The sequence below is a fragment of the Phyllobates terribilis genome, unplaced genomic scaffold (assembly GCF_046119375.1).
Source record: "Phyllobates terribilis strain yellow unplaced genomic scaffold, ASM4611937v1 Scaffold_8__6_contigs__length_399053987, whole genome shotgun sequence".
Taxonomy (NCBI): domain Eukaryota; kingdom Metazoa; phylum Chordata; class Amphibia; order Anura; family Dendrobatidae; genus Phyllobates; species Phyllobates terribilis.
In genome coordinates this window covers 55,714,272-55,730,749 of record NW_027362768.1, presented here as the reverse complement: position 1 = coordinate 55,730,749, position 16,478 = coordinate 55,714,272, and the positions used below count along the sequence as shown (strand labels likewise).

At 49.3% G+C, this 16,478-nt stretch overlaps 1 protein-coding gene across 2 annotated transcripts in view; it reads right to left on the bottom strand.

Moving 5' to 3' along the window:
* Positions 1 to 16,478, bottom strand: part of APOBEC4 (apolipoprotein B mRNA editing enzyme catalytic polypeptide like 4) — a 64,050-nt gene that overhangs the window by 30,963 nt on the left and 16,609 nt on the right. Inside the window, exon 2 of one of the 2 annotated variants that reach the window (XM_073642560.1) lies at positions 5,179 to 5,290. The exons of the other annotated variant lie outside the window; for it this stretch is intronic. Coding sequence (XP_073498661.1) covers positions 5,179 to 5,241 — 63 coding nt within the window. The 5' untranslated portion in view covers positions 5,242 to 5,290. The remainder of the gene's footprint in view (positions 1 to 5,178; positions 5,291 to 16,478) is intronic. 2 annotated transcript variants of the gene reach the window in all.

Genomic DNA, 16,478 nt, shown 5'->3' with positions numbered 1-16,478 from the left:
GTCACGGCGGTCGGCTCCCGGGCCCGTACCCTGGGGTCACTCTTAAAAAGGTGGTTGTTGCTTGAAGGGATGATGAACGGTTTTGTCTCGTGACGCCACCTGTGGTTCCCGGTAATGGGTACCAGTGCTGCTGCAGACCTCTGGGGGTGATGGGATGGCAGCTGAGATGTTTCTGCTCCCCACAGGCGAAGCGGGCCCCCCGGGGCAGGGTTGATGGAAGGGATGCAGGTGAGAGGTGGCCCGGCCGGGTCAGAGGAGAATAACATGCAAAAAGAAAAGGGAAAGGGCGCATGTGTAGACTCACAGGGCTATTTATATAAATTAAAAAGTGCCAGTGCACTCACCTGTGATGGTTGTGTACGTCTAAACAACCAAGATTAAGCGTGTGATTAATGAGGCTCCGGGTCGCCTCTCTCTATTTGTAATACCGTCCTGTCGGTGTTTGCATCGCAACTCCATGCTCCTCGGGTGGTCACGCGATCCTGCCAGACCGGATACCACGTCACCGCGGGTCCTCAGTTGTTTATCCCGGTGGCTGGATAACCGCAGGTCCTCAAACATCCAAATATGCCAGGCTGCTCCTGCCGCTTTGGCTCCGTATGGATATATTTCACATGTAAACAATGGTGCAGCGGTCTCAGGGAGCGCCAAAGGAATACTGGACAATTTAATAGATGATAACGGACCTTTATTCTTCCTCCAATACCACTGCCACAACGCGTTTCGACAGTCTAAGCTGTCTTCATCAGGTGGGGTAAAAACAGGTCGGTTATCATCTATTAAATTGTCCAGTATTCCTTTGGCGCTCCCTGAGACCGCTGCACCATTGTTTACAAGAGGAGAATAACAGGCACGCACACAGGGGATTCGCTTCAGTACCTTTACTGGTATAAACGTCAGGTATGGTCCAGGGTACTTAGTAGGAAAAGTGCACTTCTGGACTCTCCCCAGTGAGCGGGTAGTAGGCCTCTTGGTCCGTTTCTTCCCCTCTCTAAAGCTGCTGGCCAGCCTGGAACTAGGCCTAGCTTCTGTACTGTTTCACTCTCTCACCTGTCTGCTTGGTAGTAGAACTTTTCTCTGGCTACCACTATCCCTGGACGCTGGGGCCTTCGTGGTTCCTAGTTCGGTAAATGATGGTAGCTTCAGGTTGACCAGGGGTCTGAAATCCTCCTGGTATGCTGGTTATCCCTACTGGGTGAAGAGGACCCTGTAGGCGCAAGCCCGGTGTCCGGCTTGTGTTCTGGGGTGAGCTTAAGATGCTCCTCTGCCCCCTTAACTCCTCTCTCCTCTCTCCTTGCCTCCGGCCACGCCCGAGGCCCTCAGCACAGCAGCTCAACCGATGCTGCTTCTTCACTGATCTCAAGTGCCAGCACACTCTGCCTAACTAACTCCACCCTCCAGTATATATATCCCTAACAGGGCTCCCTCTGGTGGTATGAGGTGGAAGGGTGAAGGTGTCTGTGTGTAGTAAGGGCCTCTTGTGGAGAAGTCCGTCCATGCACCCTTTTGGGCCCTGTGGTACCTGTGTGTAGCAGGGTGCCACATGTCCTTCTCTTGACCACCATACATGGTGATGGCAGCACCTTCAGCACTGTACGAGGTTCCACTACACAGGTCGTCAAACCAGACTGTGTAGTGGGGTACAACATGTACATGGGGGGAGTTGATCTCTCTGATCAAGTCCTCCAGCCGTACAGTGCTTTGAGAAAGGCCAAGGTATGGTATAAGAAGCTGGCCGTGCACATGGTTCAGATGGCAATGCACAACGCTTTCCTTCTGTCACAAATTGCAGGCCAGACTTCTACATCGTACCTTCACTTCCAGGAGACAGTTATCAAGGCCCTGATATTTGGCAGCGGTGACGGAGCAGGCCTCAGTACTACCGCAACTGAAGGACCTGGAATTGTACCAGGCCAGCATTTCTCGGAAGAGGTCCCTCAAACAGGAAAAAAAGGTAAGTCACAAAAGAGGTGCCGAGTGTGTTCCAAAAGGGGAATACGCAAGGACACCACTTACCAATGCGACACCTGCCCCGACAAACCTGGCCTATGCATGGAAGAATGTTCCAAAAGGTACCATACTTCCATGCACTACTAAATTAATTTCTGACGTATGACAACCTGACTAACACTACACAACTGACGTAGTGTTCGTCAGGTTGTCATACTTCAGTTGTGTAATGTTCGTCAGGTTGTCCTACACAACTGATGTATAGCACTACATTATAAAGTTCACAAATCGGGTATCAGTTCCAAAAAGGGGGCACTTATTGGGCATTTCCACTGTTTAGGCACATCAGGGGCTCTGAGAACATGACATGACGCCCGCAGACCATTCCATCAAAGTCTGCATTCCAAAGCATCACTCCTTCCCTTCCGAGCCCTGACGTGCGCCCAAACAGTAGTTTTCTCCAACACATGGGGTATCAGCATACTCAGGAGGAATTTGACAACAGATTTTGAGGCCCACTTTCTCCTGTTACCCTTGTGAAAATATTTTTTTTTTACATTTTTGTAGAAAAAATGTGTTTTTTTTATTTTCACAAGTCAACATTATAATTTTCTGTGAAGCACCTGGGAGTTTAAAGTGCTCACAACACATCTAGATAAATTCAATGAGGGTCCTATTCTCCAAAATAGGGTCACTTGTGGGGTGTTTCCACTGTTTAGACATATTAGGGGCTCTGAGAACGTGACATGAAGCCCGCAGACCATTCCATCAAAGTCTGCATTACAAAGTGTCACTCCTTCCCTTCCGAGCCCTGCCGTGCGCCCAAACAATGGCTTTCCCCTACATATGGGGTATCAGTGTACTCAGAAGAAATTGCACAACAACTTTTGGGGTCCAATTTCTCCTGATACCCTCTTGAAATTAAAAAAATTGCGGCTAAAAGATAGTTTTTGTGGGAAAAAAATTATTTTTTTTTTCACGGCTCTACGTCATAAACTTTTGTGAAACACTTGGGGGTTCAAAGTGCTCACCACACATCTAAATAAGTTCATTACGGGGTCTAGTTTCCAAAATGGGGTCACTTGTGGGGGGTTTCCACTGTTTAGGCACATCAGGGGCTCTCCAAAAGCGACATGGGGTCCGCTGTCAACTCCAGCAAGTTTTGCATTGAAAACGTCACATGGCGCTCCTTCCCTTCCGAGCCCTGCCTTGCGCCCAAACAATGGTTTTCCCCCACATATGGAGTATCAGCGTACTCAGAAGAAATTGTACAACAATTTCTCCTGGTGCCCTCGTGAAATTAAAAAAATTGGGGTCTAAAGTAAAATTTTTGTGAAAAAAAGTTAAATGTTCATTTTTTCCTTTAATGTTCAATTAATTGCTGTGAAGCACGTGAAGGGTTAATAAACTTCTTGAATATGGTTTTGCGCACCTTGATTGGTGCAGTTTTTAGAATGGTGTCACTTTTGGGTATTTTCTGTCATAAAGACCCCTCAAAGTGACTTCAAATGTGACATGGACCCTAAAAAAAATGGTTTTGTAAATTTTGTTGTAAAAATGAGAAATCGCTGGTCAAATTTTAACCCTTAAAGCTCCCTAACAAAAAAAAATGTTTCCAAAATTGTGCTGATGTAAATTAGACATGTGGGAAATGTTATTTATTAACTATTTTGTGACATATCTCTCTGATTTAAGGGCATGAAAATTCAAAGTTTGAAAATTGTGAAATTTTCTAAATTTTCGCCAAATTTCACAAATAAACCCAAGTGATATCGAAAAAATGTTACCACTATCATGAAGTACAATATGTCACGAAAAAACAGTCTCCGAATCAGGGGGATCCGTTGAAGTGTTCCAGAGTAATTACCTCAAAAAGTGACAGACAGTGGTCAGAATTTTAAAAATTGGCTTGGTCATTAACGTGCAAACCACCCTGGGGGTTAAAGGGGTTAACGATGCAACATTATTTTTATCTGTGCAATCTGAAAAAAAGCATATAATTTTTACCCCCTTGATATAGCTTTGAAAAATTCTACCTTAATAACATAGCATTTCTTACTACATGTTTGTGACTTACACTCCTTTCCATGCATGTCCCACAAATACTGATGAGGGTTTTTCTAAAGATCAATAGCTAGCACCCTGTTGTCCATGTAGTGTTCTAGAATGAGGGCCCTATGTCATTCGCAATAAATCCTGTGTGTCATGATGTTAATCTGCTCTCAATACTAGATAAATGGTCAAAAAGTCAGGTGTGTATTGTAATTGCAGTTTATTGGTGTCTGGAATATATCACTCCAAATAATTCAGGGTTATAATAACTACATTAGATATGATGGACCACCTTAATTACAGAAATTCCAGTACATACAGTACATGAAAAAATCATCTGTTCTCTGCCTGTTTTATATCTTCATTACCTACTCCAAGCACTAGATAAGCACTCCACATCTAGTAATATGTAGCTACATAGCTACGTCGAAGAAACATAATATAAATCTTGACTGATCAAATTAAAAATCTGTCATGCATGATGGTCTCACATAGATGTCTTGTGCAGTTTTAAGTGTCCCACTTAGCAGACAATCAGACATGTCAAGCATAGACATAGAGATATTATTGCTGCACAAAAGTCTCCCATCCTCATGACGAGCACATGTAACAATAGGGACAAAAGGATGGATTGGTTACATAGTGATTAGTGATGAGTGAGTACTAAAATGCTCGGGTACTCGGTCGAGTTGAGCAAATTGGAATGCTCAAGTGCTCGGTCCGAGTAACGAGCCCAATGTAAGTTTATGGGAAACCTGAGCATTTTTCTAGCGGCCCTTACCCCCTCCCCCCTCCCGGAAGTCTGCAGGGGACCTAAAAATTGCCCAAATCGATGGGAACAGTGCTTAAATGACATGGGAACAGCATGGGGAAGACCCCTGGAAGCATCTCTGACTCCCAGGTCACTGCTGTGAACAATGTTGTCAGAGGTATTACGTCACTTTTAAGGGCTCACAATAAAACATACAAAAATGAAACCAAAATGGATTTTACTGGGAAAAATGTTAAGGAACATCCTTTCCAGGGTAATGACATAAGGCAAAATAAATAACCAAAAACAAGAATGCTCTTCCAGACCTTGGACTATGTTCACACGTCGCGTTTTTGATGCGTTTTTGCACTTTTGCATTGCTTTCAATGGTGAAAAATACATTTACCGGTAACATTTTTTACTACCTTATCTGGCCATGTGGTGTGTGTGACATGCTCAGACACATCCATACAGTGCTGAAATGACATGGGAACAGCATGGGGAAGACATCTTGAAGCATCTCTGACTCCCAGGTCACTGTTAAGAACAATGTTGTTAGAGTATTACGCCACTTTTACGGACTCACAATAAAACATGCAAAAAAACTAAACCAAAATGGATTTTCCTGGAAAAAATGTTAAGGAACATCCTTTCCACGGAAATGACTTGCATATAAGGCAAAATAAATAACCTCCCAAAAAAATGCTCCTCCACACCTTGGGCTATGTTCACACATAGCGTTTTTTATGCGTTTTATTCACTTTAGCATTGCATTCAAAGGTGAAACGTACCTTCACCGGTAAATGTCATTTTAACATTTTACTACCTTATCTACCATGTGGTGTGTGAGGCATGATCAAACACATCTTGTTTCTTTTATGAAGGAGGGACTCTGAAAGTCACAAAGCTTATTTTTATATGGCCATCAGGCGGCCTTTACCTTTCTTAAAGGGCCAGCAGTTGGCCCTCACTATTGTTAGAGGGCCAGCAGCTGGCTATGCTTTGTTATTCCCATTATTAAGAAGAGGGTCTCCTATACTATTTTAACATATGCAGTGAGTGGCAGGGCTTCCAAAAAATTTGATGCACTCCAATACCCCTTTGAAGAGACATAGAGGAGGGATTCAGTAACAAAATGTTCCCATTATAAAGGAGCCTTTCTGCTATACAGTTAATGCGCATGCAGTGACTACAACGGCTGTCTAAATGAAGGAAAAACCCCAATACCAATTTGAAGACACATAAAGGTGGACCTCAGTAACAAAATGTTCCCATTATAAAGGAGCGGTTCTGCTATACAGTTATTGCGTATGTAGTGACTACAATGGCTGCCTAAATGTAGGAAAAACCTCCATACCAATTAGAAGACACATAGAGGTGGGTCTCAGAAACAAAATGTTCCCATTACAAAGGAGCGGTTCTGCTATACAGTTATTGCGTATGCAGTGACTACAACGGCTGCCTAAATGTAGAAAAAACCCAATACCAATTTGAAGACACATAGAAGTGGGCCTCAGTAACAAAATCTTCACAATATAAAGAAGTGTGTCTGCTATACTGTTCTTGCATATGTAGTGACTGTAACGGCGGCCAAAAATTTGGAAGCACTCCAATGCCCCTTGGAAGAGACATAGAGGAGGGCCTCATGAAAGAAATCTTCCCATTATTAGGAAGTGGGTCTCCCATACTGTTATTGCCTATGCAGTGAATGCAAGGGCTGCCAAAAATTTGGACGCATCCCAATACCCCTTTGAAGGGTCATAGAGGAGGGTCTCAGTAAAAAAATGTTCCCGCTATAAAGGAGTGGGTCTCCGATAGTGGTAATGCCCATGCAGTGAATGCAAGGGCTGCCAAAAAATTGGACGCACTCCAATGAGCCCTTGGAAGAGACGAGGAGGAGGGTCTCATGAAAAAAATGTTCCTATTATAAAGGATCGGGTCTCCTATACTGTTCTTGCGTATGTGACTCGCCCACTGGGCCGTGGGGCACTTGGAGCCGGGCAACAGGGCAATAATGGGGGTAGTAGTGGCAACCCGGTCCGTGGCTCAGGGTGGTCAGACCAAATGTTGTGGCAGTCTATTTGTAGGGTTTTAAATGTCCGACTACGCCACCCGTGGATTGCGGTCAGGGTTAACCGCCGCTGCAGTGCAGACCGCTGGGGCAGATGTAAATGTGCAGCACTGAATAGTACAACTTCCCACGGGAGGAGAATGGCCCCAGGGCAGTATATAGATGGATGATGGAGGGGATGATTCCGGCCGCAATAGCCAGGAAATGGAGGCCTCTTAAACAGTTCAGGGTCTTTATTAGAACAGGTGAGACGACGAAAAAACAGTCTCGGCTAGGAGGGGGCCTGGATGTCTGAGAACAAGTGGGAAGCTGGCCCTGGTCAGGGTGAGGGTGAAGGCCTACCGTACTCTCTGCACTCTTTCTGGCTATTTCCCTCCTTGTGGTGTAACAGCCCACGTTCCTGAGCTCACCGTGTCTTCTCGCCTGTATGGCTTGCAACTTGGGTCCCTTTCTACTCTTGGCTTGGTGCAGCTCTGTTGTGGCGGAACCTCCGGGCTTCTTAGGCCAAGGAACATACAATCCCCTGCAGACTGGTTATTTGCTGTAGGACTTGGAATCCTAACAGCCTCGGACACCAAAGTCCGGTAGTTCAGTTTCTCTCTCAGCCAGGACAGGCTTCCCTCGCCTTCTGTCCCTGGCTCGTGGCTACTCTGCTGCCACTCGTCCTCCTCAGCCTCAGCTGAACTGGCTCTCCCTTCTCTGGGACACCTCTCACTCCAGAGACAGGTCATCCAGAACTCTCTATCCCTGCCCCCAGTTCCAGCTTTTATAGCGGCTGCCTGCTCCCCCTACTGGCCTGGGACAGGAGGTGCTGCATGCTAATGGTCCCTGACCAGAGAACCTCCCCCTTGCTCTCAGACACAGCTTTATTATACATTTGTGGCATCCAGGCCAGGGTGACACATTCCCCCCTAGTAAAATTTAGTACTCCGGGACTAAACAAGAAACAAGGGTAATATGCATGACTATAAAAACATTATTAGGCAAGTAAAAGCAAACGATACACAGGTTGAGTTCTTAAGGTCACAGTGTGGTCTGTGACAGGGTGTCCATTTCACCATCAACAACGGGGAGCTCTAACCAGGTCGGGGGTCTGCCATAGCCCCAAGTCTTTGACAGACCTTGTTCCTTCCGTTGGTTAGCTCCAAACATATTTACAGGAAAGTCTCGGTTACTCACAGTTCATAACCTGTTAGTCCATGTATTAACTGAAAGAAACTGAGAAAACACGTAGTTACTGGTCATGCGATTACATTTTAAACAATTCAACATTTTGTAGGTTATTTACATTCGCTATCATACCCTACACTCTCCAGCGAGCTGGTATTTGCCCCTTTGTGCTCCGGGTTGACCTACGTAACCCACTGTCTGGTGGTGGTCTAACCTGTTTTTTCTCACTAGCGCTCGGGGTGCAATCACTGGCTAGACTTACAGGCAGGGCAGGCAGCTGTCTGCGGGTCCTCTGGCTTACCGCAGGCATGGCAGGCTCACGGTCAGCAGAGGGTTGATTCTCCTGGGCTGCTGGTACAGGCTCTTCTGCCTCTGGAGCTGCTTGTTCTTCTTCACTTTCCTGCTCTGGTGTAGGTTGTTGCTGAATTGGTTGCAGGAAATGCAGGACGGGTACCACTATGGCATCGTTTATCCGAGTCCAGGTCCTGGGGAACTCTCCGAGAACGGTGCTGATCATTTCTTCCTTGTCCTCTGTGGGTTCAAAGTCACTTTGATCCTCTTCTGCATTCCGTAGTTGCTCAGGGCACCTTTTTAGGTGGTCTCTGGAGATGGTACTAGTGGTTTCTCCTCCATCCTTAGTGACCACGCACACCTTCGGGTTGTCGTGATCAGACTGCAGTACTGTGTAGGGTTCCCTTTCCCACTGGTCGTCCAGCTTGTGTAGCCGTCTCTTTCACTTCAGGACCTGCTCACCAGGTTCTAGGGGACCAGCAGGGGCGTGTTAGTTGAAGAGTCTCTCTTGCCTTTCTCTCACCTGGGCCAGGCTCTTTTCCACACTCTCCTGTACCTTCTTGTACTGCAGTCGCCTTTCCGTATCCCAGTCCGCATCTGGGGAGGTGTCCTCGGGTGTTAGGACTCCCATCTCCAGGTCTATGGGCAGCTTACCTGGTCTGGCTCGCATCAGGTAAGCCGGGGTGCAGTTTGTAGCATTCACCGGGATATGGTTGTATAAGTCTTCTCAGGTCCTGCAGTTTTTCTGGCCACAGGCTGTGTTCCTCCAGGGGAAACGTCTTCAGGAGATCAATGACTATATTGTTCATTTTCTCACACATCCCGTTGGTTTGTGGGTGGTAAGGCGTTGTCCGAATCTTCTTACAGCCATAGAGGTTGCAGAACTCTTGGAAGATTTCAGCCTCGAACGCTGGACCCTGGTCTGTCAGAACCTGTTCCGGATACCTGTATGGGCGGCAGAAGTTTTGCTGGAAGGCTCTGGCCGCCGTTTGAGCTGTCAAGTCTTTTACCGGGACCACCACTAGAAATCGGGAATAGTGGTCCACGATTGTCAGGGCATGAACGTATCCCGACCAGCTTGGAGCCAATTTGACGTAGTCCAGAGCTACCAGCTCAAGAGGTTGCTTGGTGACGATGGGCCTCAAGGGTGTCTTCTGGCTGGTGCGGTCCTTCCTCCTTAGATTACAAGGGCCACAGTCTCTGCACCACTTCTCTACAGCCCCTCTCATGCCGATCCACAAGAACCGTCCTCTGAGCAGGAGCTCCAGTTTCTTCCAGCCGAAGTGCCCCGCTCTGTCATGGTAAGCCTCCAGGACCATAGCTGCATCTCGCCTTGGGACCACGACTTGCCAGGTTAGCTCGTGCGTCCGGTGGTTGACCAGTCTTCTGCACAGCTTACCTTCATAGAGGAACAGCCTGCTCTTCTCTTTCCATAGTTGCTTGGCTTCCTCTAGAGCATCCGGATCTAGACGGGTGTCTTCTCGGGTCAGCAGGTCTTTCACCATGCGGATTGTATGGTCACTATCTTAGGTCTCGGCCCAGCTGTGGTGAGGTAGGGGATTGATTATGATGGTTGTTAAGTCTTCCTCCTTCACGCGGTAGGAGTATTGAGTGGCCCCATACCGGTGGAATGCAGGGAGCTCTACCTCCTCCTGCTCGTCCGGATCTTCTCCCTCATCGGGCAAGTGGGGAATTCTCGATAGGGCATCTGCATTAGCATTGGCTCGGCCTGCCCAGTACTTGATGGTGAAGTCATCATTTGCTAGCCGGGCCATCCATGCTGCTCTAGGGCACCAAGTCTAGCATTGTCCAGATGCGTTAACGGATTGTTGTCCGTGTACACAGTGAACTTCACAGAGGCCAGGTAATGCTTGAAACGCTCCGTTACGGCCCACACCACTGCCAAGAATTCTAGCTTGAAAGAGCTGTAATTCTCCGGGTTTCTCTCGGTGGGTCTCAGCTTCCGGCTGGCGTACGCGATCACCCTTTCTCTGCCCTGTTGGTTTTGTGATAGTACGGCTCCCAGCCCCACATTACTGGCGTCCGTGTGGAGGATAAAAGGCTGGCTATAATCGGGGTAGGCCAGGATCTCATCCCCTGTGAGGGCCATCTTCAACTGGCGGAAGGACTCCTCTTCCGGCTTGTCCCACTTGAAGGGTGGCTTTTGGCTTCTGTCCTATTAGGAGGTCCTGCATAGGGGCTGCCATCTTAGTGAACCCGGGGATGAACCTTCGGTAGTAGCCTACCAACCCGAGGAATTTCCTCACTTCTTTGATGTTAGAGGGGCTTGGCCAGCTCTTGATGGCTGTCACTTTGTCGGGGTCTGGGGCTACTCCCTCTACACTCACCACATGTCCCAGGTACTGGACCTTCGATTTTAACAGGTGACACTTTGAGGGTTTCACCTTCAGGCCATAGCCTGCCAGGGCTTCGAACACCTCGGCCAGGTGCTTTAGATGGTCCTCGTAAGTCTTCGAATAAACGATCATGTCGTCCAGGTAAAGGAGGACCGTCTCGAAGTTTCGGTGCCCTAGACAGCATTCCATCAGCCTCTGGAAGGTCCCTGGTGCATTGCAGAGCCCGAAGGGCATACAGTTGAACTCGCTCAGTCCCATCGGGGTGGTGAAGGCAGTCTTCTCCTTGTCAGCCTCTGCCACAGGAACCTGCCAGTACCCGCTAGTAAGATCCAAAGTAGAGAAGAAGTTAGCTGATTTTAGGGCGGCCAAGGACTCCTCTATCCTAGGTAATGGATACGTGTCTTTATGGGTGATACGGTTGATTTGTCTATATTCCACGCACATTCTCATGGTACCGTCTTTCTTTCTTACCAGAACTAAGGGAGCTGCCCAGGGGCTACAGCTATCTCTAATGACCCCAGCTTCTTTCATTTCTCTCAGCATGCCCTTTGCGTTCTGATAATGTGTAGGGGGTACAGGTCTGTGTCTCTCTTTTATTGGTGGGTGGCTCCCCATGGGGATGTGGTGTTCTATCCCTCTTACTCTGCCGAAGTCTAGCGGGTGCTTACTAAAGATTCTCTCGTACTCCTGTACCTCCTGGTAGACTCCTTGTTTTTGGTGCAGGGGAGTGGAGTCAGCACCCACATGGAGTTCCTGGCACCAGTCCTCCTTTTGTTTCTGGGAGCCATTACCCTCCGCCTGTGGAGATGGAGGCAAAGGTTCCACGGCCCTGATAGCTTTGTGTTCAACAGCAAACAGTTTGGCAAGTGTAGCATACCTGGGTAAGTGTACCTCCCTCTCCCCAATGTTGAGAATGCGAACGGGCACCCTCCCATGACGGACATCAACCACCCCCCCGGGCTGTCAAAATGGTGGACCTGCTGTCTGAGTACACGGGTTCTATAATGGCTTGGTAGTCTCTGCCTCTCAACCCGATTGCAGTCCGACACCAGATCATCATTTCACTTTTGGGAGGCATGGAAATGGGGAATGGGTCACTCATTCTTACGCTACCGATCTCACCACCAGACAGTTCTACCTGCTGCTGTCTCATCAGAGCCTTTATCTCTTTGTTGAGGACTCTCTGTTGGCTGGAACTAGCATTCATCGCCACCTGCTGCAAAATCATAATTACTTCTGAAAGACAGTTTTCAATCACGTTAGTACCCACAGTTATTTTAGGGTGACTCTCACGGCGATCAATGTCCACATTGATCACTCCCTGTGCCAGCAGTTCAACCTTACCAATCTTGATGGTCATCTCTCTGAACCCCACTTGCGGCACAGGTTGGCCATTGCTGGCGATGATGCTTAAGTCATCGTCTGAATAACGGGTTATATCCGCGTCATTCCAGTACCGCTTGAAAAGTACGTAGGGGATGGTAGTCACTTGAGACCCGGTGTCCAGCAGTGCACTCATGGGGATACCGTCCAGCACTACGGGTAAGACCGGGCGTCCCCCCACATACTTATCACGCCAATTAGACGGGCCTGGTGACCTTATGCCTGGGGGTTGGCCCTCTGCCCCAGGTTGGGCCCATTTAAAGTACAGTACCTTGCTATGTGTCCTGGCTGACTGCAACGGCGGCAAATCGGCTGTCCATCCTCAGTGTAGCGGTCGGCGGGCCTCCCTCTGAACGGCGGGATCCTCCTCTGTCGACGCCACGGGACGTCCTCCGGACTGGAAGCCAGCTTGATGGGTCCTGACGGGTCCACCTGTAACGACTGTACGGTCCTGGTCAATGCAGCAACACTTCTTGTTAGTTCCTGGACCTGATGGTGCAGGTCTGCAGGCGGGGATGAGCTTGAGACCTGCGCATCAGCCCCCACAAGGTCGGCAGGGTAGGGCGCCGCCCCTTGGTGGTAAGTAATGGCAGGGCGCCGGGAAGCTACAGAGCCACTTGGTGGGGGTTGTCGGAGCACCCGGATGGCCCTATCCTTGAACTGCGCAAAAGTCAAATCGGGGTTCTGTAGGGCCATGAGGCGCAGCTGGGTCCTGTGGGCGCTGGACAGCAGACCTTCTATGAACTGGTCAGTTAACAGCTTATCGGTGTCCTGCACGCTACCAGGGTCAGCTTGTTTGATAGCTCTCAGGGCTTCTTGCAGGTTCAAGGCATAGTCTCTGATACTATCCTGGGCTCGCTGCTTACAGCCATAGAACCGCATTTTAATTTCTGCTGAGGTACGGGTATCAAAGGTACTCCGCAGCCGGGTCAGAATGTCCTTTACAGTCCTTTTCTCTTCATCTGACCATGATTTCACTTCCCGCTGGGCTGCACCGGTTAGCTGCCCCGTCAGAATGCTCACTTTCTGTTCTTCTGTCAGGGGATAAACTTTAAATAAACTGTGCAGTCTTTCTTTAAAGTCAGTTAATGTATGGGATTCCCCTGAGTACTGGGGCAGCCAGGCTGCTCCGGGGATGTAGGGCATGGAGAAGGGCATCACCGCTGCTGCAGCCACACTGGTGGTAGAAGGTCCCTCCGCGTCCGTCATCTTCCTCCCCCCTAGTTAAGCGTGGCCTACCTTCCGACGATCCTCTTCTGTAGGCCGCGGCTCCGCTGGTGCTGCTCCGGACGAGGACCTTGCGTCGCGTTCTGGTGACGTCAGCGTCGCTCTCTCTCCCTTCCAGGACCTTGCGCAGCGTCGGTGCGTAGGGCGGAGCTTCAGGTCTCGCGCAGTTTGGACGTCCACGCCTCTCGTCTTCCCGCGCGGCGTCCTGCAGATGGCGTCCGATGGCAGGAAAACGGCTGAAGATGGCGGGAAAACAGCGGAAGATGGCGGGAAACGACTGAAGATGGCGGGAAATGGCTGAAGATGGCGGGAAACGGCTCTGGATGGCGGGAAACTGCCTTTTCAAGGTACGCAAACAGTCTCTTCAGGCACGCAGTACCCGTTTGTGGCGGGTTGGTCACAATCCTGCCGACTACGCCAAAGCTGACTCGCCCCCTGGGCCGTGGAGCACTCGGAGCTGGACAACAGGGCAATAATGGGGGTAGTAGTGGCAACCCGGTCCGTGGCTCAGGGTGGTCAGACCAAATGTTGTGGCAGTCTATTTGTAGGGTTTTAAATGTCCGACTACGCCACCTGTGGATTGCGGTCAGGGTTAACCGCCGCTGCAGTGCAGACCGCTGGGGCAGATGTAAATGTGCAGCACTGAATAGTACAACTCCCACGGGAGGAGTATGGCCCCAGGGCAGTATATAGCTGGATGATGGAGGGGATGATTCCGGCCGCAATAGCCAGGAAATGGAGGCCTCTTAAACAGTTCAGGGTCTTTATTAGAACAGGTGAGATGACCCAAAAACAGTCCCGGCTAGGAGGGGGCCTGGATGTCTGAGAACAAGTGGGAAGCTAGCCCTGGTCAGGGTGAGGGTGAAGGCCTACCGTACTCTCTGCGCTCTTTCTGGCTATTTTCCTCCTTGTGGTGTAACAGCCCACGTTCCTGAGCTCACCGTGTCTTCTCGCCCGTATGGCTTGCAACTTGGGTCCCTTTCTACTCTTGGCTTTGTGCAGCTCTGCTGGTCCCTTCTGCTGTGGCAGAACCTCCGGGCTTCTTAGGCCAAGGAACATACAATCCCCAGCGGACTGGTTATTTGCTGTAGGACTTGGAATCCTAACAGCCTCGGACACCAAAGTCCGGTAGTTCAGTTTCTCTCTCAGCCAGGACAGGCTTCCCTCGCCTTCCGTGCCTGGCTCATGGCTACTCTGCTGCCACTCGTCCTCCTCAGTCTCAGCTGAACTGGCTCTCCCTTCTCTGGGACACCTCTCACTCCAGAGACAGGTCGTCCAGAACTCTCTAACCTTGCCCCCAGTTCCAGCTTTTATAGGGGCAGCCTGCTCCCCCTACTGGCCTGGGACAGGAGGTGCTGCAAGCTAATGGTCCCTGACCAGAGAACCTCCCCCTTGCTCTCAGACACAGCTTTATTATACATTTGTGGCATCCAGGCCAGGGTGACACATATGCAGTGACTGCAAGGGCTGCTAAAAATTTGGACGCTCTCCAATGCCCCTTGGAAGAAACGTAGAGGAGAGCCTCATGAAAAAAATGTTCCCATTATAAAGGAGTGGGTCTCCTATGAAAAAAATGTTCCCATTATAAAGGAGCGGGTCTCCTATACTGTTCTTGCGTATGCAGTGACTGCAAGGCCTGCTAAAAATTTGGACGCACTCCAATACCCCTTGGAAGAGACATAGAGGAGGGCCTCATGAAAAAAATGTTCCCATTATAAAGGAGTGGGTCTCCTATGAAAAAAATGTTCCCATTATAAAGGAGTGGGTATCCTATACTTGTAATGCCCATGTACTAGGGGCATGGGCTGAAAATCATTTAACCCTGGGGAGTATACATGAACATACTGTATAACAAACATTTCCTATGGGCATCATAAACAACCTTAAAAAAAATATGTGGATGCTGCATCACAGTCACCCTGGAGATATGGTGGTGGAGGATGAGGAGAAAGAGGAGGACAACAGAAAATAGACAAAATCTGGAAGCGTATACCCATGTCTCGGTGTGAAGAGGTGCATGGAAATAGACCTCCTCCCCAAAAATAGACACCGTATATGTTACGCTGCTATCATTCGGTGATGTTGAGAAGTCTGGCCAAATCTTTGTAAAATTATCCCTCCTTGTGAGAGTACCCCGCGCATCAAGGCCTGTGCAATGGGAGGGTCTGAGAAAACTCTCCCAGACCTTTGACAGTGTTCCTCTGCCACTGCTGGATCGTATTCATGTCACTCTCGCTTGTACTCATTGGTTGTCCAATGAACTGTGACCTCTGCCGCCAGCGTTTTCAGATGGGAATTTTTTTAATCATTCCGCAACAAGGGCCTACTGGTACTGCACCATTTTACTAGACCTGTCCGCCGCAGGAATGAGAGATAGAAAGTTCTCCTTGTAGCGTGGGTCTAGAAGTGTCACCAACCAGTAAGACTGTCACCCGAAATTTGGACAACCCGAGGGTCATCGGAAAGGCAGCGTAACATAAAGTCAGCCTTGTGTGCCAGACTGCTAACAGGCAAGACTTCCGTGTCCTCACCAAGAGGACGACCTACCATGCTCTCCTCCTCCTCCTCCTCCTCCCTCTCCTCGGGCCATCCACACTGAACAGACAGTATGACAGTTGTGTGGGTAGTACCATCTATAGCGCAGGAAACTAGCTCCTGTTCTTCATCCTCCTCCTTCTCTTCCTCATTGTCACCCAATCCACATTGGGATGAGATAATGCTGGGCTGTATGGAATCACCCTGTATGGTTCCTTGCTCCATCTCATCATGCTCCGCCTACAATGCCTCCGTCTCCACGAGCCTAAAAGGCAACAATTTGAGTGCAAGCATTCGAGAAATGTGTGAGTTTAGTAGTGTGGCCTGTGGGGTGTAGGCTGCGTATTTGAACGTGCGCTCCAAGGACTGGCGCAGGGACAACTGAATGCTGTGCTGGGACAAGGACGTGGACGCTGATGGTGGTAGTTGCGAGTGTGCAACGACAGGTGCAGGGCAGGAGGCATCTTCGCATGCGCCATGGACAGGGGATTGGTGTGCATGCACAGCAGTGGAACAAGCAGTGCTGTCACCCGCAGATACTGTTTCTGGAACCTGACGTTCGGCCCACCTAGTCAGGTGCTTTGCTATAATGTGCCTGAGCATGCTGGTGGTAGTTAGGCTGCTCTTTTTGCTTCCCCTGCTGATGCTGACCTGTCAGATGGTGCAAATTACCTTTTTGGGGTTATCTGCA